This window comes from Lepidochelys olivacea, assembly GCF_965140295.1.
Source record: "Lepidochelys olivacea isolate rLepOli2 genome assembly, chromosome: 17".
Classification (NCBI taxonomy): Eukaryota; Metazoa; Chordata; order Testudines; family Cheloniidae; genus Lepidochelys; species Lepidochelys olivacea.
Window position 1 is genome coordinate 1,859,136 of NC_140427.1, and position 24,378 is coordinate 1,883,513.

The 24,378-nt window shown below is 66.2% G+C and overlaps 1 protein-coding gene across 2 annotated transcripts in view; it reads right to left on the bottom strand.

Annotated features, from left to right (window-relative positions):
* The window catches only part of SEZ6 (seizure related 6 homolog), a 68,811-nt gene that overhangs the window by 23,122 nt on the left and 21,311 nt on the right, over positions 1-24,378 (bottom strand). For both annotated transcript variants that reach the window (XM_084650834.1, XM_084650833.1), the window contains exons 2-3: positions 6,063-6,890; positions 4,829-4,959 (exon numbers count right to left, since the gene is read on the bottom strand). In XM_084650834.1, the coding sequence (XP_084506960.1) occupies positions 4,829-4,959; positions 6,063-6,890 (959 nt within the window). The remainder of the gene's footprint in view (positions 1-4,828; positions 4,960-6,062; positions 6,891-24,378) is intronic.

Sequence of the window (24,378 nt, forward strand, 5' to 3'; positions counted from 1 at the left end):
TCCCAGGCAGAACAGACCGGGCCCTGCCCAGCGCTCTCAGTCAAGCTGCATCGCATTCACTTAGAGCAACCATGGATTCCCGTGGCGGGCGCGGTCATGGCTGCCACTCAGCCATGCAGTGTGGAAATGCAGACAGATTGCCCAGCACAGGCGAGGAAATGGAGTTCTCTCCCGTGATTGTTCTGCAAATTCAGAAACTCCAGTTTCTGTCCAGTGGGCGGTGACCTGGACAGGGGCCCTGGGCAGCAGCCAATCCGCCAGACACATAGGCAAGCCTTGGGGCAGACACAGGCGGAGCACTACCGCCTCCGGCCTCGTCCGAGCGAACGCAGGTAACTGCCCCACTCTCCCTTTACTGGTTTCAGCATCCCTGGGCCTTTACCTCTGCAGCTGTTCCAGCCAGCAGCGAGAGCAGAGCGGTCCCCACTGCCCCTCTTCTGTGCCACATGCCCACTCCGCGTACCCCCATGGCCCCATGGCCGCAGTCTCTAAGCCTCACGCCCCCTGCTCTGGGAGTCAGGATCACCCCTGCTTTACAGGGAGGCACCACAGCTCAGAGAGACTCAGCCAAGGTCTCCCAGAGCTAGGAATTAAACCCAGGCATCCTAAGTCTCACCCGGCCCAGCTCTGAGCTGCTCGCTTGCTGCTGGAGGTGAGCGGGCATCCGCACACTCACAGGGGTGGGGGCTCGGGCTCCCAGCTTGCTGGGAATCCTGGGAAGGTTTAACCTTGAGGTTTCCTGGCTACAGTTTATATTTTAATGGATCGTTATAAAATATAACAACCCCCGCCCGTTTGGGACTCCCCCCCCCCAGTAGGGCCTGGGGATGGGGCGCAGGTGGCTGGGGAGTAGGGGTCCCGTTCAGTAGCCACGGAAAGCCCCGAGGCCCTGTGGCTGGGGGGCAGCCATGTAGCCCGGCACACACATTTCAAGGACCAGCCCCCAGTCCTTAGTGTCCATCCCCGAGGCCTGGCTCCCGGCAGCTCTCTGCTGCGACGACATCATCACTTATCCTGAGAAACCCCAAGCTGTTGCCTTGTCTCATTAGGAGGTGATTGGATATTAATGATGTTAATTAAGCAACGCTACACGGTAATGGAGAGCAGTGCCGGTACGCACATTCTCACCCTGTGACGCTAATTACTGTGAGGTACCTGCCGGGTGGCAGGGGTTTGGGCAGCCGCGTGCAGGCCAGCACCGTGCCGAGCTCCTTGCCGGGCTGTTAAACTGTGACGGGATGGAGAACCACGGGGAGGTGGGAAACTCCTTGCTTGGCTCCATGGCGATCAGCTTCCCAACCCGTAGCTAGCCCCAGTGCTGCGCTGGGCTCACCCTGCCATAACGGGCCAGGGCCAGACCATGGGTTGATCTCCCTCCCCAGCCCCTCAGGATGCTGGCTGATCGTGGGCCAACCCAGCCTGGGTCTGGGGGATGTGAAACCAGAGCTTGGCTTAGAGCTGGAGCGTGACACAGGCCCACAATGCCCAGCCCTGGGCAAGCAGAGCCTGCCTTGTTCTCTTCCGGGTGCTGCCACCCTGCCCGCTCAGCCTGGCCAGCCGGCGCGGCACCACCCTGCCTCAATGGATGGAGCCTGTGCGGCTGGTGGAGGCGGCGGGGTTATTTATTTATTAATATGGAGTTTGAAGGCTCTGCTGTTGCCGAGGTCTAATTAGGCCCCAGGAGAGGGACTGGCTGGGGGCTGGGGCACATTGTTCAAATGTCGCCAAATACCACGTGCATTGATTTGACATTCTGCAGCACAGCTGCTGCCCTTTCAGCATTCACATGCCCCTCGGTAGAGGGTTGGGTTTGCTCCTTAGTGGCATTTCCAGCCCCCCTGCAGTTGGACGGGCTCCTCAATTGCACCCCAGGTCCCCTGCTCTTCCCCCTGGGGAGTCCCTTCCTGCTCGCCAGCCAGCGTTTCCCTCCCAGGTGGTTCTGCGTAGCCAAGAGAGAAAGTCCTGGAGTGCTGGGCCATGGGCCCACCACAGACCCCATCAGAGCAGGGCTGGCCTTTGCTGCTATCTCCATTCCACAGCACTGCGGCGGCGTAACGGCCTTGTGACGGAGTGGGGGAGTTTCTTGCTTTTCCTTGTTTCCTATGGGGGATTTTCTTGGTTTTCCTAGGGTTTGCATGCAGAGACAGTGTGACTCAGTTTCCCTGGGTGCTATGGGTTTAACAACGTGATGGGAGAGGGAGTTTGTTGTTACAGAGGACCGGAGAGGGAACTTGGGACCCCAACCACTGGCGCGGAGAATGGAGACCCCAGCCAGGTGACCTGGTGACCCGGAGGCCCAGCTCAGGAGGCCCAGCTGGGTCTGGCCAGTGGGAGGACAATGGGCTGCGAAGAAAGGAGAAGGGGCCCAGGCGACCCTGTAGATGACCCTGTTTACCTGCAGAGAAGACAATGGACAGAGGCGGGGCTTGGAGCCGGTGCTATCAGATGCCCAGCTGGGAAGCAGGGGGGCTCTGGGCTGGAGGGAGGGAGCAGGCAGAGGCCACCTGGATGCAGGGGAGACTTGGATATGCTGTGCTGGGGGAGGCCAGGCCTAAGGCCCTGAGAGTTTCCTGTGCTGTGTTCAATGCTCAATAAACCCTCCTGTTTTACACTGGCTGAGAGTCGCTCCGGTCTAGAGAACAGGGTTGCATCATCCCCTTCGGGGAGGGGTGCGGGTGGAGGCCCCGGGGGGCCAGAGTGAGTGGACTCCCTGTGGGGGCCCATGGCGAGAAACGGGTGTGCTAAGGCTCAGAGAGGGGTGGCTCCAGGAGGTGGAGGGGCTTAACCCCGAGAGAGAGTGGACCCCTGGGAGAAGGGCTGTCGCACTGAAAGGGGCACCCCCTACGGACCGCATGGGCCAAGTCCGTGACAACGCGGTAGCAGAGGGTGGCTCGCGGATGCACCCTGTAGACGGTGGGCTGCGAGCACAGGCGCTTGGCAGTGAGTGGCTGCCAGCGATAGAACAAGGGTATTGAAAGGGACCGGCCTGGAAATGGCCTATAACCAGCTCTGTACGAGGGACCTGGCACTTCTGCGCAGGGAGAGAGGGCTGAGCGTGGGGAGGCTCACTAAGGAGCAGCTGATGGCTCAGCTTGTAGAGAATGACCAGTCTGAGGAACAGGCTCCAGACCCCAGGGGGGCTCCTGGGGTGCCCGGAGAGCCGGGGAATAGCCGTGGGGGCAGTCTGGGTAGTAACCGGGAACCTATCAGACCCGACTCCCCAGGCAGCGCAGGGGGACCCCAGTCGGATTCCTCCCTGGAGGAGCTGCGGAGACTGGAGCTGGAGGAGCGGAGGCTGGCAGACAGAAAGAGAGAACAAGAGGACCGTGCAGAACAGCGGAAGCACCAGTTGGCGTTGGAGGAGCGGCGGGCTAAGAGGACCTGCCGGGGGATAAGTGGGGAAGGGCCCGAGATGCCAGTGTTGTGGGGAATCTAGACACCAAACTGCTGCCCCGGTTTAAGGAGAGGGGGGGCTATTGATGCCTATCTCATAGCCTTTGAGAAGGCTAGTGAGCTGAAACAGACTGACCCTGCAGACAGGCTCCGCTGTCTGACCCCCGTGCTGGTCCCACGGCCATAGAGGCATTCAGCCCAAGGGATGGTATTGAGACGGGGACTATGACCTGTTCTAACAGGCTTTGCTGCAGAAGTTTGAACTGACCCCCGAGGCGTACAGGAAACGATTCTGGGGTGTACGCAAGACCTCAGGCGTCACCTACAAGGAGGTCGCCAACCTGCTGGGGGAATATCTCCTCAAGTGGGGGAAGGGAGCAGGGGCCACGATCGCACAGGACGTGTATAACCTGGTGGGGTTGGAGCAGCTGTGCGACATCTGCCCTCCAGATCTTAAGATGTGGTTAGTGGACCGGAAGCCCAAAGATCTGCACAGTACGGGGGCACTGGCAGAAGAGTTTGTTGACAGCAGATCGGGGGCAGGAGGGAGACCCACATCAGGGACTCAGAAGGGGAGTCACCCAGAGCCCTCTCCAAGGTGGGACTTTAGGAAGCCCAACTCAGGGGTGCCCGGGAATGCCGGGGTGGGCCGACTCCCCTGGTGGGACTTGAGGGACCTGAAATGTAATGACTGTGGCCAAAAGGGACACAAGGTGGCATAATGCCTGAAGATGAAGGAAATGGCAGCTAAGCAGAACCCGCGGGGTGTCAACTGGATGGGAGTCCACCAAGAGGGGGCAGCGCGGGGCCCGGGGGCCGCAGTCGAGAGGGCTGTGCCAGGGGGAGGGGACTGCCAGGCCAGGCCCTCAGGGGAAGGCGGGGCTCCAGGTCCAGAGTGCCCATACTCCATCCACCCACACAGCCTTGGGTGACCATGGTTCCTGCAGTGGTGCCCATGCTACTCACTCCTGCAGCCACAGCAGGGCCTGCCCTGCCCCTCCAACCTGGCACCATGGCCCAATTCCCTGTCCCACAGCTGGAGATGCCCCCTGCCAGGTAGTAAGGAGGAAGGCCCAGCATGCTTTGCGCAGAAAGATTTGCATATTGAGTGTTGCCCGGTACCACCAGTGCCATCTGTTGTGGGGGAGGAGAGCTGCAGGGTGCTCAGCGCGGGCTCCGCTGGGGCGCTCCCAGCACAAGGCTCATGGGGGCGACAGGCGGCGGTGGGGGTTGGGGGGTTGGCGGTTTGCAGGCACTTTGCTAGGATTCCATTCGCGCCGTGAGACGCACAAGGCCCAGAAACCCCTCCCGTCCCCTGCATGGCCCGGCCTCGAGCCCGTGGGTGTTCTTCCCCACTCAGGGACTTGGGGGCTGCAGGGTCCCCCACCGGCTGCCCCAGCTGATGATGCGGCATTCAGGAGCCCACGTTACCGACCTTGATCTCCACGCCGTAGCCAGGGTATCCGGAGATGGTGTAAGTGCAGTCCAGGCTGTCATAGGGAGAACTGACCGGCTCTGGAGACTCCAAGGAACCCTCGGGGCCAGTGAGGTTCCAGTTGCACGGAGCTGGGGACAAGAGGAAACCATGGGATCAGACAGGCTTCACGCCTGCTCCCTGCCCCGCCAGCCTATTGCACCCCTCCTCTCCCAGACAGGGTCTAGCATCCTCATCCCCTCCTCTTGCCAGCCCGGTCTCTGGGACACCTGGTGCTGATGAGAGGGTGGCTCATGGTTTCACCCCCAGCCAGGGAAGTGGAACCCCTGGTTAGCCTCATCCCCAGTACCCCACCAAGGGCCAGAAGCAGCCTGTACCCTCTCTCCCGCACCAGCCCCATCTCCTTAGATAAGAGTTTTCCCAGGACAAGCCCCCGGCTTCTGGGTTTGCTGCCATCATGCCCCATTTCACACTCACACTGTTGCGCTGGGCCAGAGGCCATGGGCTAAACTGGCCTCCATCTAGAGTGCGTCTACACTGGGCCCAGCTCTAGCAGGGGTGCAAAGGCGGGAGCGCTAGCGTGGACCGGGCACAGGTCCCGTCTAACCCTGCTTTGCTGTGGGGCCCATCTCCAGTACAGCTCCCACTGCCCCCTTGCTGGTGGGGCCACGGCCACAGGCCCCCCACCCCAGGAGGGGCTGCACGCCACAGCAACAGCAGCCCCCTCCCACTGGGCCGCGCACCCTGGGAACCTGGGGGATGAGTGTTCCTGGCGGAGAGGTCAAAGCAGCTGAGCTCGATCCTTAGAGCCGTTCCATACCTGGACAGCAGCTGTCCTGGCTGCTGCAACAGGGTGCTCGCCAGCTCAGCCTATGGGTGCCCTCCAGCCCAGTCCCTGTGGGAGCCGGCTCCCAACCGAGGCAGCTGGTGTCTCCGGCAGCCCGTGACCATCTCCCCGCCATGTGGTGACACACTTGCTGTGCGCCTGCCACGCACAGGGCGTGGAACGATGCCGCCAGTCAGACCTGTGCCCAACTCTTCCTCGGCTTCCCTTGTGTCGCCAACGTATCGCGACTGCCCTGCGCGGACGGCCCACTGCCAACAGCCCCCTTTTAGCCTCACCCCAAAAGCGGGTCCAGCTCTCTCCGAAGACCCTGCGGCCACTCCCACCCCCGCTTTAGCAGGCGGCCTGGCCTGGTGCCCCTGGTCACCGCTAGGGTGGGAGTGCCCTCACCTGGTACCTGCACCGTGGTGATGGTAGTCGTGGTGATGATGGTGGTTGTGGTGGTTTCCTCGTCGTCCCCGGAAACCGTGGCTGTGACGGCAGCCTCCGGCTCGGGCTCCTTGGCCCATGGCAGCGCTGGGCCGGGCACCTGTGGCGAGACAAACCAGGCTGTGGGGGTGATGGCGGTTGTGGTGTTGCTGACCACCATGTCGGTGGTGGCTTGACCTGGGTTGGTCAGGGCAGCTTGGGAGATGGCAGGCGTGGGGGTGATGGGAGGCTCCGTGAGGACAGAGGCGGAGTTGGTCTCTGGGCCAGCTGGCTGGGGCTCTGCCCATGGGGCCACGCGGCCTGCAGCCGTGGTCAGCAGCTCCTCAGTGAACGCCGGCTTGACCATTTCTGGGGTCCTCTCCACGTCTCTGGCCTTGGCCTTCTCTCCCACTAGGGCCGTGGGGCTGGTCATGGTCACGGGGGCTGTGGCTGGCACCATGAGGGATGTAGTCAGGTCAGAAAACACCGGAAGGTCATCTTGATTTGGCAGGTTGGCCCTGGGGGTCTGGGTGATCCGCCCTGGCACGTCGGGCAGGACCGGGCCTGGCCCCCGCAGGCCCCATGTGAGAAAGGGCACCTGCCTCAGATAGTCCTTCTTCACCAGGGCCTCGTGCAGGAACTCCTCCAGCAGCGGGTGATGGTTGAGCAGCGTCAGCGTGGGGGCCGTGGTGACAAAATGGACCTTGCCCTCCAGCTCGTCCGGAGTGGGGGGCACCGTCTGGTCCCCCTCAGCCTCAGAGCTCCCCGCTGCCCTCTGGCCCACCACGTTCGGCTCCTCCGAGGCAAAGTCTGGAAGGAGGAGAGAGGTGGCTGAGAACAGGGGTGGCCAAGAGGGAAGGGGCTAGGGAGGGGCGGGGAGCTGGGCTGTCAGAGGCCTGGCAATATGAACCTTGGCATCGTGCCCCACCACCCCCAAAGGGCTCAATCGTGGCAAGTCACAGGGTGGCGGCTGGTGCTTCGGAGGCACCCAGATGCTCAGAACACCCCCGCCCCGCCAGCAGGAGACCCCCAGGACGCTGGCTGCCACCTGAGGCAGCACCCTGAGCCCTCCAGGCCCCCAGGTTGGCCTGGGTGCTGCTCTCAGACCAGCTGCCAATTCCCTCAGCAGCTGCCGACAGCCACAAGCCTCCGCCAAGCTTGTGGGAGGACAGACGCCATGTGCGGAGGGGGACAGGTCCCCCCCAGCGCAGCGCCCTCAGAGCAGCGCCCGATTGCAGAGTCAATGATGTTCTGGCTCCAGCTCTCTTTACCCAAGAACACACGTCCCCCGATAAAGTCGTCAGCTTTATCGAAAGCGATTGGCGCCTCCTCTTAGATACTGTTCTGCCTCGCTGCTCCCCTTCCCAGAGGCATGGGGGGGGGTCTGCAGAGCTGCCCCCCCGGCCACCAAAAGGCCCTGCACTGCCCTGCTCCTGCCTGCAGTCATGGCTTCAACACCACACGCCCTGGGCCGCCGACCTCAGAACAAACTGAGCTACTGGCCTCTGCACTGTGCCCAGGGCCCCCGGGGAGGGGAACTGGAGCCCTGCTGGGAACACCAAAGGCCCCAGCTTCTCTAAGAGACAGCGCACCCCTTTCCTGGGCAGCTGGAGCCCGGCAGGAGCCTGGATCTCAGCTCCCCCCGCGAGCAGGCCCCAGGTGAGGCTCCTGAAGGCTCCCCAGAATTCACGCTCCTGCTGGCCGTGTGCCCTGCCCAGCCTGGTCTCTGAAGCTGGGCCAGCCCAAAGCCAGTGCCCCACACATTGCAATGGTGCCAGGGGCCCTCGGGTGCTCAGCCCTTAGCCCTGGCACCAGTATCTTGCAGACCCAAACTACCGCCCTGGTGCGGGGACACAGCAAGCAGCTCCATCGCACTGCCAGGCTGGGGGCCCTACATGGGGCTGGTGTCCTGAGCCCGGACCTGGAGAATGGAGGGGCCAGGACACTGGCAACAAAGGACAGGCAGCTGAGTAACTGCCCCAGAACTGCGCCCACCCCACTCCTTCTCCTACCCAAGACAGGCTCCAGGCCTTACCGTGCCAGGCCAGCTGCAGGGGCCAGGGACGGGAACTGAGCTGACCCCCGTGACTGAGACAAGCCCAGCTGCGAGCCAGCCCCTTCCCCACACAGGCAAGGCAGGGGCACTGTGAAGACCCCCTCCCCATTTCCTGCGAGGAGGGGCTGGCAGCCGGCAGAGGAGCGGGAGCAGCGAGGCAGAACAGTATCTAAGAGGAGGCGCCAATCGCTTTCGATAAAGCTGACGACTTTATCGGGGGACGTGTGTTCTTGGGTAAAGAGAGCTGGAGCCAGAACATCATTGACTCTGCAACTGGCAGCTGGCTCAGCAGCCCTGCCACGCGGCCGATGGGCGCTGCCACGGCTCTGGGGAGATGGCGCTTCTGGCCAGCATTACGGGGCCCTTACCCTGCACGTGGCTGCTCCGGGGGGGCATGCCCAGCAATGCAACACGTGCTAATGGATGGGACGCTGCAGCTTGTTTCACTTTGAGGGGCACGGGTGTTTCCCATCCCCCACCCGCCCTGCTGTGCTGAAGGGAGGGGCAGGAGAGCACTACTGGCCTACGGAGGGGGCTCCCGGCCAAGACCAGCCCAGCACAGCCCGCCCAGGGCAACCAGAGGTGACTCCCAGCTGAGACTGGCTCAGCCGGAGCTCCCCTGACCCAGTGGCTGCTCATGGGCCATGAGCTTCCCCTACTCCCAGCTGCAGTGCCTGGCAGGATCAAGCCCAGTGCATCACTACACAACAGCTGGGGGCCCTGTAGGGGCTGAGTCCTGCCTGTCGCACCCACTACAGGTCGGGCCGCCGGGACCTCCAGAGGGGGGGCAGGGCCAACCCCAAAGTGCAGCCAGCGGCCCTGCAGCCGGGCAAGGCGGGGCAGAGCTCTGCAGCCCAACCCCCAGCCTGGGGCAGGAACTCCTCTCCCAAGGGTCCTGCTCCTCTCCCCGGCCTGGGGCGAGCCTCACCGCTGCAGGCAGAGGGAGCACAGGGCGTGCCCAGCGCAGGTGGAGAGAGAAGAGAGTGCCGTGCCCGTGCTGGGATGGCTCCAGGGTTGAGTGTCCCCACGGGGAGCCTGGGGCCTGCTGACCCGTGCTGGGAGGGGTGTGAGAGAGAATCCCCCCATCCCAAGGACCTGCCGGGCAGCACAGGGGGCCACGGAGACACCAGTGCCGGGAAAGTCGGATGCCAGGCAGGCTGCTCTGGAGAGGGGCCTGCAGCCTGCAGGCAGGGGAGTGTGAAGCAGCCCATGTCACAGCTGGGGCTGGGCCCAGGAGCTAACAAATGCACTGGCCCAGCTGAGCGGAGACCTACATCTAATGGCAGCAGTGAGACCCTCCCTCCTGCTGCCCACCGGTGCCGGAGCGGGATGCACTCACGCCTGTGCCTGCCAGAATGTGGAGCCAACTTGGGGGTGTTACCTGACTGCCTGCAGCCCCCGCCACGGCCCCGCCGCCCCCCTGCTCGCTCCCAGCCCCCGCCACGGCCCCGCCGCCCTCCTGCTCGCTCCCAGCCCCCGCCATGGCCCCGCCGCCCTCCTGCCCGTTCCCAGCCCCGCCGACCTCCTGCCCGCTCCCAGCCCCCGCCACGGCCCCGCCGCCCTCCTGCTCGCTCCCAGCCCCCGCCATGGCCCCGCCGCCCTCCTGCCCGCTCCCAGCCCCGCTGCCCTCCTGCCCGCTCCCAGCCCCCGCCACGGCCCCGCCGCCCTCCTGCTCGCTCCCAGCCCCCGCCACGGCCCCGCCGCCCTCCTGCCCGCTCCCAGCCCCGCCGACCTCCTGCCCGCTCCCAGCCCCGCCGCCCTCCTGCTCGCTCCCAGCCCCCGCCACGGCCCCGCCGCCCTCCTGCTCGCTCCCAGCCCCGCCACGGCCCCGCCGCCCTCCTGCTCGCTCCCAGCCCCCGCCACGGCCCCGCCGCCCTCCTGCTCGCTCCCAGCCCCCGCCATGGCCCCGCCGCCCTCCTGCTCGCTCCCAGCCCCGCTGCCCTCCTGCCCGCTCCCAGCCCCCGCCATGGCCCCGCCGCCCTCCTGCCCGCTCCCAGCCCCGCCGCCCTCCTGCTCGCTCCCAGCCCCCGCCATGGCCCCGCCGCCCTCCTGCTCGCTCCCAGCCCCGCCACCCTCCTGCTCGCTCCCAGCCCCCGCCATGGCCCCGCCGCCCTCCTGCTCGCTCCCAGCCCCGCCACGGCCCCGCCGCCCTCCTGCTCGCTCCCAGCCCCCGCCACGGCCCCGCCGCCCTCCTGCTCGCTCCCAGCCCCCGCCACGGCCCTGCCGCCCTCCTGCCCGCTCCCAGCCCCGCCGCCCTCCTGCTCGCTCCCAGCCCCGCTGCCCTCCTGCCCGCTCCCAGCCCCCGCCATGGCCCCGCCGCCCTCCTGCCCGCTCCCAGCCCCGCCGCCCTCCTGCCTGCTCCCAGCCCCCGCCAGGGCCCCGCCGCCCTCCTGCCCGCTCCCAGCCCCGCCGCCCTCCTGCCCGCTCCCAGCCCCGCCGCCCTCCTGCTCGCTCCCAGCCCCCGCCACGGCCCCGCCGCCCTCCTGCTCGCTCCCAGCCCCCGCCACGGCCCCGCCGCCCTCCTGCTCGCTCCCAGCCCCCACCATGGCCCCGCCGCCCTCCTGCCTGCTCCCAGCCCCGCCACCCTGCTACTCGCTCCCAGCCCCACCGCCCTCCTGCTCGCTCCCAGCCCCCGCCACGCCCCGCCGCCCTCCTGCTCACTCCCAGCCCCGCCGCTCTCCTGCTCGCTCCCAGCCCCCGCCATGCCCCGCCGTCCTCCTGCTCGCTCCCAGCCCCCACCATGGCCCCGCCGCCCTCCTGCCTGCTCCCAGCCCCGCCACCCTGCTGCTCGCTCCCAGTCCCACCGCCCTCCTGCTCGCTCCCAGCCCCGCCACGGCCCCGCCGCCCTCCTGCTCGCTCCCAGCCCCGCCACGGCCCCGCCGCCCTCCTGCCCGCTCCCAGCCCCCGCCATGGCCCTGCCGCCCTCCTGCTCACTCCCAGCCCCGCCGCTCTCCTGCTCGCTCCCAGCCCCCACCATGCCCCGCCGTCCTCCTGCCCGCTCCCAGCCCCGCCATGGCCCCGCCGCCCTCCTGCTCGCTCCCACCCCCCACCATGGCCCCGCCGCCCTCCTGCCCGCTCCCAGCCCCGCCACCCTCCTGCTCGCTCCCAGCCCCCGCCACGCCCCACCGCCCTCCTGCTTGCTCCCAGCCCCGCCACGGCCCCACCGCCCTCCTGCTCGCTCCCAGCCCCGCCACGGCCCCGCCGCCCTCCTGCCCGCTCCCAGCCCCCGCCACGGCCCTGCCACCCTCCTGCTCGCTCCCAGCCCCGCCGCCCTCCTGCCCGCTCCCAGCCCCACCATGGCCACCCTCCTGCCCGCTCCCAGCCCCACCATGGCCACCCTCCTGCCCGCTCCCAGCCCCCGCCACGGCCCCGCCGCCCTCCTGCTCGCTCCCAGCCCCCGCCACGGCCCCGCCGCCCTCCTGCTCGCTCCCAGCCCCCGCCACGGCCCCGCCGCCCTCCTGCCCGCTCCCAGCCCCCGCCACGGCCCCGCCGCCCTCCTGCCCGCTCCCAGCCCCCGCCACGGCCCCGCCGCCCTCCTGCTCGCTCCCAGCCCCCGCCACGGCCCCGCCGCCCTCCTGCCCGCTCCCAGCCCCGCCACGGCCCCGCCGCCCTCCTGCTCGCTCCCAGCCCCCGCCACGGCCCCGCCGCCCTCCTGCTCGCTCCCAGCCCCCGCCACGGCCCTGCCGCCCTCCTGCCCGCTCCCAGCCCCGCCGCCCTCCTGCTCGCTCCCAGCCCCGCTGCCCTCCTGCCCGCTCCCAGCCCCCGCCATGGCCCCGCCGCCCTCCTGCCCGCTCCCAGCCCCGCCGCCCTCCTGCCTGCTCCCAGCCCCCGCCAGGGCCCCGCCGCCCTCCTGCCCGCTCCCAGCCCCGCCGCCCTCCTGCCCGCTCCCAGCCCCGCCGCCCTCCTGCTCGCTCCCAGCCCCCGCCACGGCCCCGCCGCCCTCCTGCTCGCTCCCAGCCCCCGCCACGGCCCCGCTGCCCTCCTGCTCGCTCCCAGCCCCCACCATGGCCCCGCCGCCCTCCTGCCTGCTCCCAGCCCCGCCACCCTGCTACTCGCTCCCAGCCCCACCGCCCTCCTGCTCGCTCCCAGCCCCCGCCACGCCCCGCCGCCCTCCTGCTCACTCCCAGCCCCGCCGCTCTCCTGCTCGCTCCCAGCCCCCGCCATGCCCCGCCGTCCTCCTGCTCGCTCCCAGCCCCCACCATGGCCCCGCCGCCCTCCTGCCTGCTCCCAGCCCCGCCACCCTGCTGCTCGCTCCCAGTCCCACCGCCCTCCTGCTCGCTCCCAGCCCCGCCACGGCCCCGCCGCCCTCCTGCTCGCTCCCAGCCCCGCCACGGCCCCGCCGCCCTCCTGCCCGCTCCCAGCCCCCGCCATGGCCCTGCCGCCCTCCTGCTCACTCCCAGCCCCGCCGCTCTCCTGCTCGCTCCCAGCCCCCACCATGCCCCGCCGTCCTCCTGCCCGCTCCCAGCCCCGCCATGGCCCCGCCGCCCTCCTGCTCGCTCCCACCCCCCACCATGGCCCCGCCGCCCTCCTGCCCGCTCCCAGCCCCGCCACCCTCCTGCTCGCTCCCAGCCCCCGCCACGCCCCACCGCCCTCCTGCTTGCTCCCAGCCCCGCCACGGCCCCACCGCCCTCCTGCTCGCTCCCAGCCCCGCCACGGCCCCGCCGCCCTCCTGCCCGCTCCCAGCCCCCGCCACGGCCCTGCCACCCTCCTGCTCGCTCCCAGCCCCGCCGCCCTCCTGCCCGCTCCCAGCCCCACCATGGCCACCCTCCTGCCCGCTCCCAGCCCCCGCCACGGCCCCGCCGCCCTCCTGCTCGCTCCCAGCCCCCGCCACGGCCCCACCGCCCTCCTGCTCGCTCCCAGCCCCCGCCACGGCCCCGCCGCCCTCCTGCCCGCTCCCAGCCCCCGCCACGGCCCCGCCGCCCTCCTGCCCGCTCCCAGCCCCCGCCACGGCCCCGCCGCCCTCCTGCTCGCTCCCAGCCCCCGCCACGGCCCCGCCGCCCTCCTGCCCGCTCCCCGCCCCCGCCACGGCCCCGCCGCCCTCCTGCCCGTTCCCAGCCCCGCCACGGCCCCACCGCCCTCCTGCCCGCTCCCAGCCCCGCCACGGCCCCACCGCCCTCCTGCTCGCTCCCAGCCCCCGCCATGGCCCCGCCGCCCTCCTGCTCGCTCCCAGCCCCCGCCACGGCCCCGCCGCCCTCCTGCCCGCTCCCAGCCCCGCCACCCTCCTGCTCGCTCCCAGCCCCGCCATGGTCCTGCTGCCCCCTTGCTCACTCCCAGGCCCCGCCATGGCCCCACTGCCCTCCTGCTCGCTCGCAGCCCTGCCACAGCCCAGCCACCCTCCGGCTTGATGTCCAGGGCATCTGTTGTGGGTAGAGCTGAGTCTGGTGCAGCTCGGTGGACCCCGGCACAGACTGGGACACACGGACACACATACAGCTCTGGGCCGCTGGAATCAGCTGGGCCAACACTTCACACAGGGCTTTCTACCTCGCTCCCCTCTGACCCCTCCAGAGGAGCCCCAGGGGAGCAGCGGCTTTCAAGCATAGGCCTCATTTGACTTCTATATTTGTGGGGGCAGCTCCAGTCAGGCCAATGGGGCCACACATGGGGGGAGCAAATTCCACACCTGCCCAACGCTTGCAGTTGGGGGGGGTCAACGCCCCCTGCCCTCCCCAAACTATGCCCACATCTTCAAATAGCCTATTCCAGCAGCTGGGGCTCTTAATGGGCTGACCTGCCCTCTGCTCCTACTCGGCATCACCAGCCCCCACCTGCACAGATCCTGAGCTAGGCCCTGATGTCATGAGATTTTAATTCTAACCACATCTGGTTCTTTGCTCCTGGGTTGGTGCCTCAAGGCCTGTTCCCAGCAGCTGTCCCCCAGCACTAGGGCTGGAAACGCACTCTTTTCCGAAATGCCAGCCGAGTTTCCCCCGTCACCTGACTCCAGGAGCTGGGACATTAGGAGAGCCGGCCTGCGCTCCGGGCCAGCCACAGGGTGGGCAGGGCAGCCCGTACGGCTCTGTGGCAGGCGCGCTCCCCTCCTGCCAGCACCGCAGCCTCATTAGCGGCCCTCCCTGCACATTATCTCCTAAGCTATGCAAATAACCTATGTGTGAAGCCATTTAAAGTATTTAGACTAAATGAGAAAAGGCTTTCATCAGTCCTAATGAGCCATTGAACATGGCTCCCTGGCGAATTCGCTCTCCCTGCGTCTCCTCCCCACCACCGCTTGTGCCCCAAGAGCTGCCGTGTGACCCCATTTCCTGGGGACGGCTCCCACACATGCCCTGCCCCACCTTCCTGGGGGTGGGAGGGGCAGAGCTCTCAGAATGCCCCTTCCCCCGTTACAGAAGACATCACAGCTCAGCCGTGTGGTCACTGGCAACACCAGTGCTGCCCGGAGAGCACCCAACACTAGACTTATTGTAGGGCCTACGTAAACAGTGGCTGAATTGTTTCCTCTTTCCAGACAAGCAGGGAGATTGCTTTGGGGAGTGGAGAACACTTGATTTTCCCAACAGGAAGGGCATTCCTCACGCGCTAAAGGGGGTCGCAACCACATTGCACTGTCTGCCTGGGCCCCAGGTCAGCCCGGCCCCTCTCACGCAGGGCCGGCGGCTCGGGGTGAGATGGGCCCTCGCCAGGCCTCAGGCCCCGTCTTCAGCGATCTCTCGCCTGCCCCTTGGGCCCGCCTGGAGTTGGGTCGTTCGGAGCCGGCAGGGGAGTGCAGCTGCCCTGCTCAGGGCGGCAGTAGGGATGCAGGGGGGCGCGCTGTGGTGCTCAGGTCCCCGGTGCGGGGCAGTGACCGAGGCACGCCAGTGAGGGTGTTAACACCGGACGGGAGCGTCGAACGCCAGCTCCGGGAGGATGAAGAGGCTTGCTAGAGGAGCTAACGCTGGTGCTGGGAGCTCCTGGCGCCACATCGGGGGGGGGCTCCCGCACCCTTCACCCCCAGGCCAGAGTGAGCAGGCAGCCTTCAGCCACTTCCTGCCCCCCTCACTGCCCAGCGCAGCTCCCTCAGGCCTGGCAGCACCAGGGACGCGGCAGATGCACACCAGGGTGGGCGTGGCGGGGGGCCATTGTGCCACGCGCCAGAGGGGAGCAGGAGAGGCCAGCTAACGGCTGCAGCAGAGTTCAGCTCCTGGGGAGGGCATCCCTAGGTGGGACGGAGAGATCCAAGGACGTGCCCAGCAGGGATCAGCCATGTCCCGAGGGCCCTGCCACAGGCTCAGGTGCCCCCTTGCTCGTGTCTGCCGGCGGCAGGGAGTGGCACCCGGTGGCCAGGCGGCGCGAGCGCCAAGACAGGCCACGTTAGCGCACAGGGCACGCCCTGGCGGAGCGCTAGAGCTGCGCACTGGTGACACCATACTGCCGATTAGCAGGTAATTACACTGAACGCTACCAAGGGCAGGGCCCGTCAAGGATGAATCCCCAGGTGACTGCCACGTTGAAGGGACTAGGAAGAGGCTTGAGCTGCAAAGATTGGGGAAAAGGTTACTGCTCCAGTTCCTGAGTCCTGCTGAATTTGGTGCTCAGAGCGTGGGTGGGGGCTGCCAGCAAAAGGCTCCCCGCCCCGAAGCTTTGCATGTGCCCCTTACTCCTGACCCACAGCCCCAACCCCACTATCACAGCCCCAGGCCCCCCCGCCCAATGCTGTCCTTCAGCACCTCGTGCTATCTTAATCCCACTCTCCCTCACCCCAGCTAACGCCCCTCAACCCACAGCACCCAGGGCTTGCAGGAGATGCTGGCTGTGGAGAACGTCTCCCTAGGCCAGGGCGCGTCAAGATCCCCCCAGGTCCCCGTTTTCATTTGTTATTCCAGGGACTTCTGGGAATCACAGGACTCGCCAGCCCCGCCCAGCCCCGGCCCTGACACAGCCAGTTCTGTCAGAGGAGACATGAGGAGCAGCCGGCGCAGGGCCATTTCCTGCCCTCGTACAGCCAGATTTACGTCCCTTCCTACTTTATCATTAACCCACTGGATGGCACCAGGTGTTCTCCTTACCCATGGCAAGGCCCCCTATGAACCCAGGTGTCCGGAGGCCACCTGCTGGCACGCTGGCCCCCAGCACCACATGCAAGTAGAGCAGGGCTGGGTAGCAGCTGAAGGAAGCCCCGATCTGCAGCCTCCAGGACGGGGGGGCGGGGACGCCCTGGGGCCGGCGGGCGGCCCTACGGGCGTGTCCCCAAAGCTCCAGAGGAGCCTCACTGCACAGTAGTGGACGGGAGAGGCCCTGCTCCCCACCTCCCCGCCTGAGCAGGGAGAAATATGCCTCGTTGCAGAAGTTCTAAGAGGTTAACTTGCACCCAGCACGACTGGAATTATTTTTTAATAGGATCCATTTATTATACCATAAAAGTTAATGAGTTTATACTGAAGGGCGCCAGAATCCCTTTTAGGTTTTAATAGGGGATTAGCACTCCAGCCCAAGCCCTACACCGGCTCATTAACTGCTGCCTGCAATGGCTCCCCACTCCAGGGGGTGGGATCTATGGGGAAGAGATGCCCCCAGCCCCCTTGCCTGGCATGCTCATGAACACAGCCTGCCAATGCAGATTCCCCTTTGTCACCGGGCCCCGGACTCAGCCACCTGCAAAAGCTTCTGGGAACTTGCCTGTCCCGGGCCGGGCATTCAGCAGTGACCCCAGGCTCAGAGAGCTGTGTGGCCACAGCCCTGCACGGGGTGTCACCAAACCCGGGGGAGATGGGCAGAAAACAAGGCTGTGTCCCTTGGGGTCTCGGAGCCCAGCAGCAGCCATGGAGCGGCTGTGCAGAGACCAGTGCCAACAGAGGGGTGCCAGCTGCATGGCCTGTCTCCCCAGGGCAGGGGACACACTGGCAGAGCGGGCAGCAGGGTACACTGGTGCTGGCCTGGCGGCGCCGGCCCTAGGGAGGGAGAGGGCTCTGGTGCTCCACCCCGCGGATGCTGCCCCCAGCTCCGGAACCAGCTGGCTGCTCGGCTCAGCTCTATCCAAGTGGGTTATTTTCTCCTCGCCGGCTGCAATAACCCTGCTCCTGCTGCTCGCTGGATGGCTCTGATAATGAGATGTAACTTCTCAATGGGTGTTTTGTGCTCCAGCAAAACGTGTAAATAAATTGAAATGCTAATAATACCCCATCAGGAGAGATTCACTCCGCGACCCCTGCAACCTCATCAGCGCTGGCTCCTGTGTACCAGAGGCTGCCAGCAGAGACACGGGGCCAGCCAGGCGCCGATTATGTAACGCTGGGCTGGGGGAGCCCCTGCGGGGGTGGGACGTAGGCAGCCGAATATTTTGGTTAATACCAAACAAGGCTCTGCAGGAAGAGCCATCGCTCGGTAGCACCCCTGCTGCCCACGGCGGGCGCCGGCCAGAGGCATTGCTGGGCAGTCCTGGAGCGAGTAGCAAATGTTTCCACGCAGCCCTGAGAAACGCCCCCGTTTCCCACCACGCCCGGAGCAATACGCTGGGCTCAGGCAAGGCAAGACCAGAGAGTGGGGCTGCACCGGGCTGCACCAGGTACCCTGCGGGGGGCTGTCAATGCAGAAGGCCCCTGGGCACCAACTGGCCTGCCCTGCCCCCATCCTCATGCCCGGCCCAGGCTGGGTCCCAGCCCCGCCCCGCGCCCCTTCTGCCACAGCTGGGCACATGCTTGCATCCCACTGGAGTCAGTGCAACTCGGCCTGCAGGTAACCCTGCGGGCACTGAGCAGAAAGGAGAGGCCTGGTCTCTGCCCTGATGCTCACCTGCCTGCAACATTGCCCAGTGCAGCTCCTGGGCTCAGCGCCCCACAGGGCTCCCCACACGCCCTGGGCTGGACACAGCACTAGCTGGAAGGGGGAAGCCGGGGGGGGGGGGCGATGCCAGCGCTGGGTCACCGCACAGCCAGGGGGCTGGGCTAATGGCACCCTCTTTGCCCAGTGGCGTATCTCTCCCCCGGAGGTTTGCTGGGCACCATGAGCCCTCCACACTCATCTTCCCACCTGCCACTGAGAACAGCCATGAGCCGCACGAGGCACCTGGTGCCCGGGTCTGCCAGACGGGTGGAGAGTGCTGTGCCGGGGTGGGGCTGGCTGGGCTAATGTCCCCCTGCCAGCGGCTCCAGGGAGAGCACTGTGCCTCAGCACAGAATAAACCTCACGTGCAAAGCTGTGGGATCCCACGGTGACGAAACAGGCACAGAGGAGTCATGTGCCTGACACCGCGTAGCGAGTCGGTGGTACGGAACCCAGGAGTCCTGCTCCCAACCCCCCTGCTCCAACCCACCAGACCCCATTCCCCACCCGGAGCGGGGGATAGAACCCAGGAGTCCTGCTTCCAACCCCCCTGCTCCACCCCACCAGACTCCACTCCCTCCCCGGAGCCGGGGACAGAACCTGAGCCAGGCGCTGAGCTCCACACTCCCCCCATTCGGCTCTGCACCCCCCTGGCTGGGGAACAAGTGAGTGGAAGGAGAGACCACGCCAGCAGCGGGGTGAGTGGGTGGTGGGGCAGGGGGTGGAAGAGATTCTGCCTCAGGAAAACAGATCAGCTGCGGAGCTGCTGGAGACAGGGATCCGGCAGCGCGGCTGCTTGTTAGCGGAAGGCCCTTTAGACTGCGGGATTAGGCACTGAGCTGGTAACAAGCACTGGCAGATCAGCCCTGCGCGGCGGCTAATCGCACATAAGTCAGCACTCTGGCTTCTGCTGAAGGAGGCTCGTCTGCTCGGCAAAGCCAGGAGAGAGAGCGAGAGGGATCGCCTCTGACAGGCTGTGGTGCCCCCAGTGCCCTGGGCTCCAGGGGGGCTCCCAGCACACCTGCCATGGGGCTGGGTGCGACGCTGCCCCGGGCCAAGCAGGGGAGGTCTGGGGCCAAGGGGCAGGCTCTGCAGGAGCCAGGTCCCCGAGAACGATGGGCCTAGCGCTGCCAGGTGCCGCTCCTGAAGCTCCCGCCGTGCTCCTATTACCAGCCCAGGAATAAGCAGCTGGGGGCTGGGCTGGGGATGCAGGGGCTCAGCACCTTCGCAGCACAAGAGGCCGCGGTCACGAGGCCGCGGAGGCTCCCAAAGCGGCGCCCCCCAGCGGAGCGCGGGAGGGGCTCAGAGCCCCCAGCCCAGCTCCCACGCCTGGCTCCGGAAGAGGAGTGATATCTGCCCCCTGTGCAACCAGCAGCTGCTCCCCTGCAATGCAGCACTCAGTTTGGATGCTCCCCCAATGCTCTCCCAGGCTGCGGCAACACCCCCCACCCTGTTCGCTCCCCAGGCTGGGCACAGCCGGCAGTGCCAGGGGAGGTGGCAGCTGCCTCCTGCGTCAGACCTGGTGCTGCGGCAACACCCCCCAGAGCTGACGCCACGCTGCTCGCCACTGAGCCTGGCAGAGCTGGAGCTGAGCGGGGCAGTCGCTTGCTGGAGTGCCGGCACCCCTGACCCCTGGCCTGGGGCCAGCAGCTGCACAGGGAGGGTGGGAACGAACTGCCTTCTGGCCACGGAAAGGGAGTCCTGCCCACCGGTGGGGAGTTCTCGGGGCCTTTTCTTTTGGCGGGTACAGACTAACACGGCTGCTCATTGAGGCACTTGGCAAAATGACACTGCCCAGCTCCACGCAGGGCCAGCACTGCACAGCCAGGGCTGGGGGCTGAGTGCACAGGCCCCGAGGGGCATGGGGAGACGGCAGGCGCTGAGCGATGGCACGGCGTGGGGAGAGCTGGGGCCACACTCACCAGGGGACAATGGCTGCACTGCCCAGGGCGCCAGGCAGCAGTGGCAAGGTGGGGTGCCATGTGATATGCCAGCCACGACCCAGGTCCCCCCGCTCCCGGCCCAACGGATGCTGGCCCTATGAGGTGCCTGGCAGCCAGCCCCACACCCGGCACCCAAGCAGTCAGGTGGGATTCAAATCAAAGGGGTAAAGACGACGCTCTCTCCAGCTACCATCCAGGGCAACTGGCGTCCTGTGGAGGGATGTTGTAGGGGCCAGTGCAAATGCTGCTAAAAGGAAATTCCCACCGGTCCCCGCTGCTGACAGTGGGCGTTTATACTGACACCGCCCAGAGCCCGTTGCCTTCCCCTTCCTCTACTGCCAGCTGCACGGCCGGTGCCCCCACTGCTGGTCCCACAGGCCCCACCGTCGCCGCCCACACCCTGAGCACAGCACGGGGACGGGACCAGCCTTAGGTCACACAGGGAGCCAGAGAGAGAACCCAGGAGTCCTGACTCCCTGTCCATTTTGCTAACCACTAGCTGGCCCAGCCCCCCTTGCTTGTGCTGTCATGGGACAAGCGCGAAGGAGGACTCAGCCCACCAGCAGAACCCCGTGGTGCGTGTGTGCAGGCTACTCCAGGGCACATTCGCACACAGGTCCCTGACAGCTCCCCCTCCCCTGGGCCAGACAGGCACCTCATGCGGGGCTGGGAGTTGGCTGCCTGCTGGCGGGGCTCTCCTGGGCTGGCCCTGGATTGCAAGGGACATCCTGGAGCTGAGCCTGCCCCCGGCGCTGGGCATGGCCCCAGGAAACGCCCACCCTGCTGAGCCCACAGGGGAGCTGCGCGGAGGGGAAGGCTCCTGGAGAGGGCACTGCAGCCTGGCTGTCCGCAGCCTGTCGGGCACTTGGCACACACCACATGCTGCCAGCCGCAGCAGCTGGTCTGGGGGCCTAATCCCTCCCAGCAAACTTCCCGAGCGCCAGTCTCTTAACAACGAACGACGCTGGGGCTGCTGGAGAATGAGCCTCTCTATGCTGTGCGCAGCAGGTGAAGGGAGGGTGCAGCAGGGGGTGGGCAGGCAAGCCGGGGGGTTCCCAGCAGAAATCAATAGTGTCTAGTGTAAAAAATAAACAAACAGCAGCTGGGATCGTGCTCAATCGACATCGTGCCGTGCACAAAGCAATAACCTAGTGCCTGGCAAAGCGAGAGAGACAGGGGCTGCATGCCACCCCGGGCAGCATGCGTGCCAGCCGGGGCCCAGAGACTGTTGCTCTGCACTCCTGGGGCCTGCTGGAGCAGGCAGCCCTTGAGGGGGCCGGGGGGAAGAAGGCTCGACTGAGCCCCAGGGATGGTTTGACCTTCAGCATCTCTCTGGCACGAGCTCCCTCTGCACATTGCTCCCTGCCCTACACTGGCTGCTGTGCTGTGCCCCAGAGGTGGCTGCATTGCAGCAATCCTGGGGCCTCTCCCACATGCTGTGGGGAGGAGGGACGTGCTGTCACTCAGTGCTGGCTGAGCTCTCTGTGCCACCCACGACCCCAGCCAGCAGAGGGGACCTTTGGTTTTCTTTGTAATTGTCTAAAGCCCTGGCTGGCAGGAGCCTTGCCCAATCCTCACTCATTAACCTCCCCATGAACAGCCCCTGTCTGTGCAGGAGGCTGGGCGCCGGCTGCCATGAAAATGAGGCAATTAGAGCAAGCAAGCGGCCCTGGGCAGAGGGCAGGCACAGAGAGCGGGCTGGCTGGTCGGCTGCCAAAGCAGCTCCCTGCAGCCTATCCAGGACCATGCCAGCCATCGCTCTGCAGATCAGAGCCCCCCTGCTCCGGTCAGTCAGCCTCAGGACCATGGCAACAGCCCCCAGGACCAGCAAACACCTGCAAGATGCGCCAACCCCCTGCAGAGCCCGTGGAGGACCCATGCCGGACACCTCCATGGGGCACCCCCACCCCAATCCCCACACAGCCATCCCTTCCTGCAGGGAAGCCTGTGTGATCGGATGGGGGAGGACGCTCCTTGGTCTATCCCCCGCCTCCGATGTCTGGAATGACCTTTCACTGCACTGGCCGCAAAGCTCAGAGCAAGGAGGCTCGGGATGCAGGAGGGTGGCCCATGGAGGCACGGAGAGCTCGCTTGGAGGGGCACAGTCGGTGGTGCACGGGTGCTACCGCACGCCCGGGTTGGTTGCTTTATGGGGCCTGCCCACAACCCGCAGCCTGACTTTGGGAAGGGTGAGAATTTCTGAGGTTTGAGAAGTTCTCAGGAACATAGTCAAGCTGGGGACGGAGACCCTCCCCCCACCCCCCACTGCCAGCCACCAAGGTCCCTCCTGCATGCGCCACAGCCCCTGGGGCCGGGAGGGCTGACAGCAGAGAGACATGATGGGAATGTGACAGTGAGTCGTGTTCTGGGTCAGCTCTTGTTCTCCATCAGCATGGACACGTTGTGTGGCCAGAACCAGCATGGCGCTGAGAGCAGGGGCTGGGTGCTGGCTGCCCCGGCTGGAAAGCCTCTGTCCCTGCTGCACGCACTGGGGCGCCCCCAGTGTCTGGAGCAAGGTAACCCCTCCAGGCAGCACCGTGGGTCTGGCCCCCCAGCTGGAGTGAACCATGGTGCCAAGTTAGCAATGCATTATGGGCCACTGTCCCAGAGTGCCTGGGTGATGCCCTGGAGGTGCTCCCATGAAGCCAGTCAGGACTCTGGGGAAGTCTCCTTTCTGTGAGCAGCCTGTCTGCAGGACACACAGCTCACCCAGCTTCCACCTTCCTGGGTCTGACCTCGGAGCATTCAGCCTCCTCTGCCCCTCCCTGCGCTTCCCACAGCGAGTCCGCCCAGGCAGGGTCCTGGGGAAGCCAGAGGGTCCTGCCCCACGACTCCGCAGTCAGACGTGACTCTCAGCCAGCCAGTAAAACAGAAGGTTTATTAGACGACAGGAACATGGTCTAAACCAGAGCTTGTAGGTACAGAGAACAGGACCCCTCAGCTGGGTCCATTTTGGGGGGCAGTGAGCCAGACAACCACGTCTGCCCTTCACTCCATGTCCCCAGCTAGCCCCAAACTGAAAACTCTCTCCAGCCCCTCCTCCTCTGGGCTTTGTCCCTTTCCCGGGCCAGGAGGTCACCGGATTCCTTTGTTCTCCAACCCTTTAGCTCTCACCTTGCAGGGGGGAAGGGCCCAGGCCATCAGTTGCCAGGAGACAGTGTCGGTCATTTATGTACCCTGGCCCTTTGCTCTGCAACAATTACACCCCCTTATCCCACCACCTAGAGACTTAAGAGATGCCTAGGGGAAACTGAGGCACCCCTACAGTGTGCAGAGGAAACATTAAGAACAGTCCCGCTTTGTCACAGCCACAGTATGCAAATTAATCCTGCAAGGAACAGCCGCAAACTGGACTTTGCTGTGCCAGGAAAGGAGCTGGTTCCGTGGGCAGCTTCCACGGGGCAGGTGCCCCCACAGCTCACACCCGCTACAGCCGGTCAGCACTGAAAGCTCTACGTGCTCAATGCATGGGGAGCCGACGTGCAGCACAAGGGGCTGCCTCTGCACAGAGCGCTGGCCTGGCCCCTGCACCCCCAGGCCCGGCCCCTGCACCCCCAGGCCCGGCCCCTGCACCCCCAGGCCTGGCCCCTGCACCCCCAGGCCCGGCCCCTGCACCCCCAGGCCCGGAAGCATGCGGGGATGTGGTTACGGCTGCAGCCTGGGCCCCTGGGGTTTCTGTGCTTCAGGCCGCTCCTGTGAGCAGGAGAGTCACTCTCCGTGTTCCCCCACTGCCTGCTCCAGATGACACCTTCCACCACATCCTGCCCCTCAGGGGCTACACGTGTTCTCTCTGCCCTGGCCCTGGGGAGACGGCCCCACTCCCCTCTCTTGGGGTAGTGGGGTTGGGGATCCAGGGAGCCAGTTCACATCACCTGCACCCAGCTGGTCCTGGCCCTGTGCAAGGAGAGGCAGAGAGGGCAGGGTAGGCTGAAGCCCCAGGCCAGAGCACAGGGACCCTGCTTTATACACTCCAGGAGCAGCAAGGTGCAGAGTGTGCTGGGAGAGCAAGGTGGAAACCAACACAGCTACTGGGCGAGGGGCTGGCTGGGCAAACACAGATCTGAGCCCCTCCCTCCACACGCACCACGACACCTCCTGCTTCCTGTTCTGGGGCTGCCGGGTCGATCCCCAGAGCCAGCACTGGTGGCTGGCTGGCATCTCTGTCGAGGGTAGCAAAAGAGGCAGGAGGAGGTGGTCTTGGTGCCCGCGACATGCAGTGAGGGGGCCTGGGCAGCCGGGATCACAGGCCCACCGAGCTGTCACTCCCCAGCCCCACCTGGCTGGTGCTCGCCCCTCGCGGCTGCTCTGTCACACCTGGCTTCCATCAGGCAAGCTGCAAGTGCAGCAGCCTGATGGGCTGATGAATCCAGGTGGGGAGCGGGTGCTGAAGCCGGGCGCTGGAAAAGGTCACTATAAATAAAACATGGCCACGCTGCTCCCCTCCATGCCCCCCCCCCGGCTGCTCCCAGCACCCCAGGCCGGTGCCGCTCTCTGCAAGGTCCATGTCATACTGTAGAGACACATAATAAAGAAAAAGACC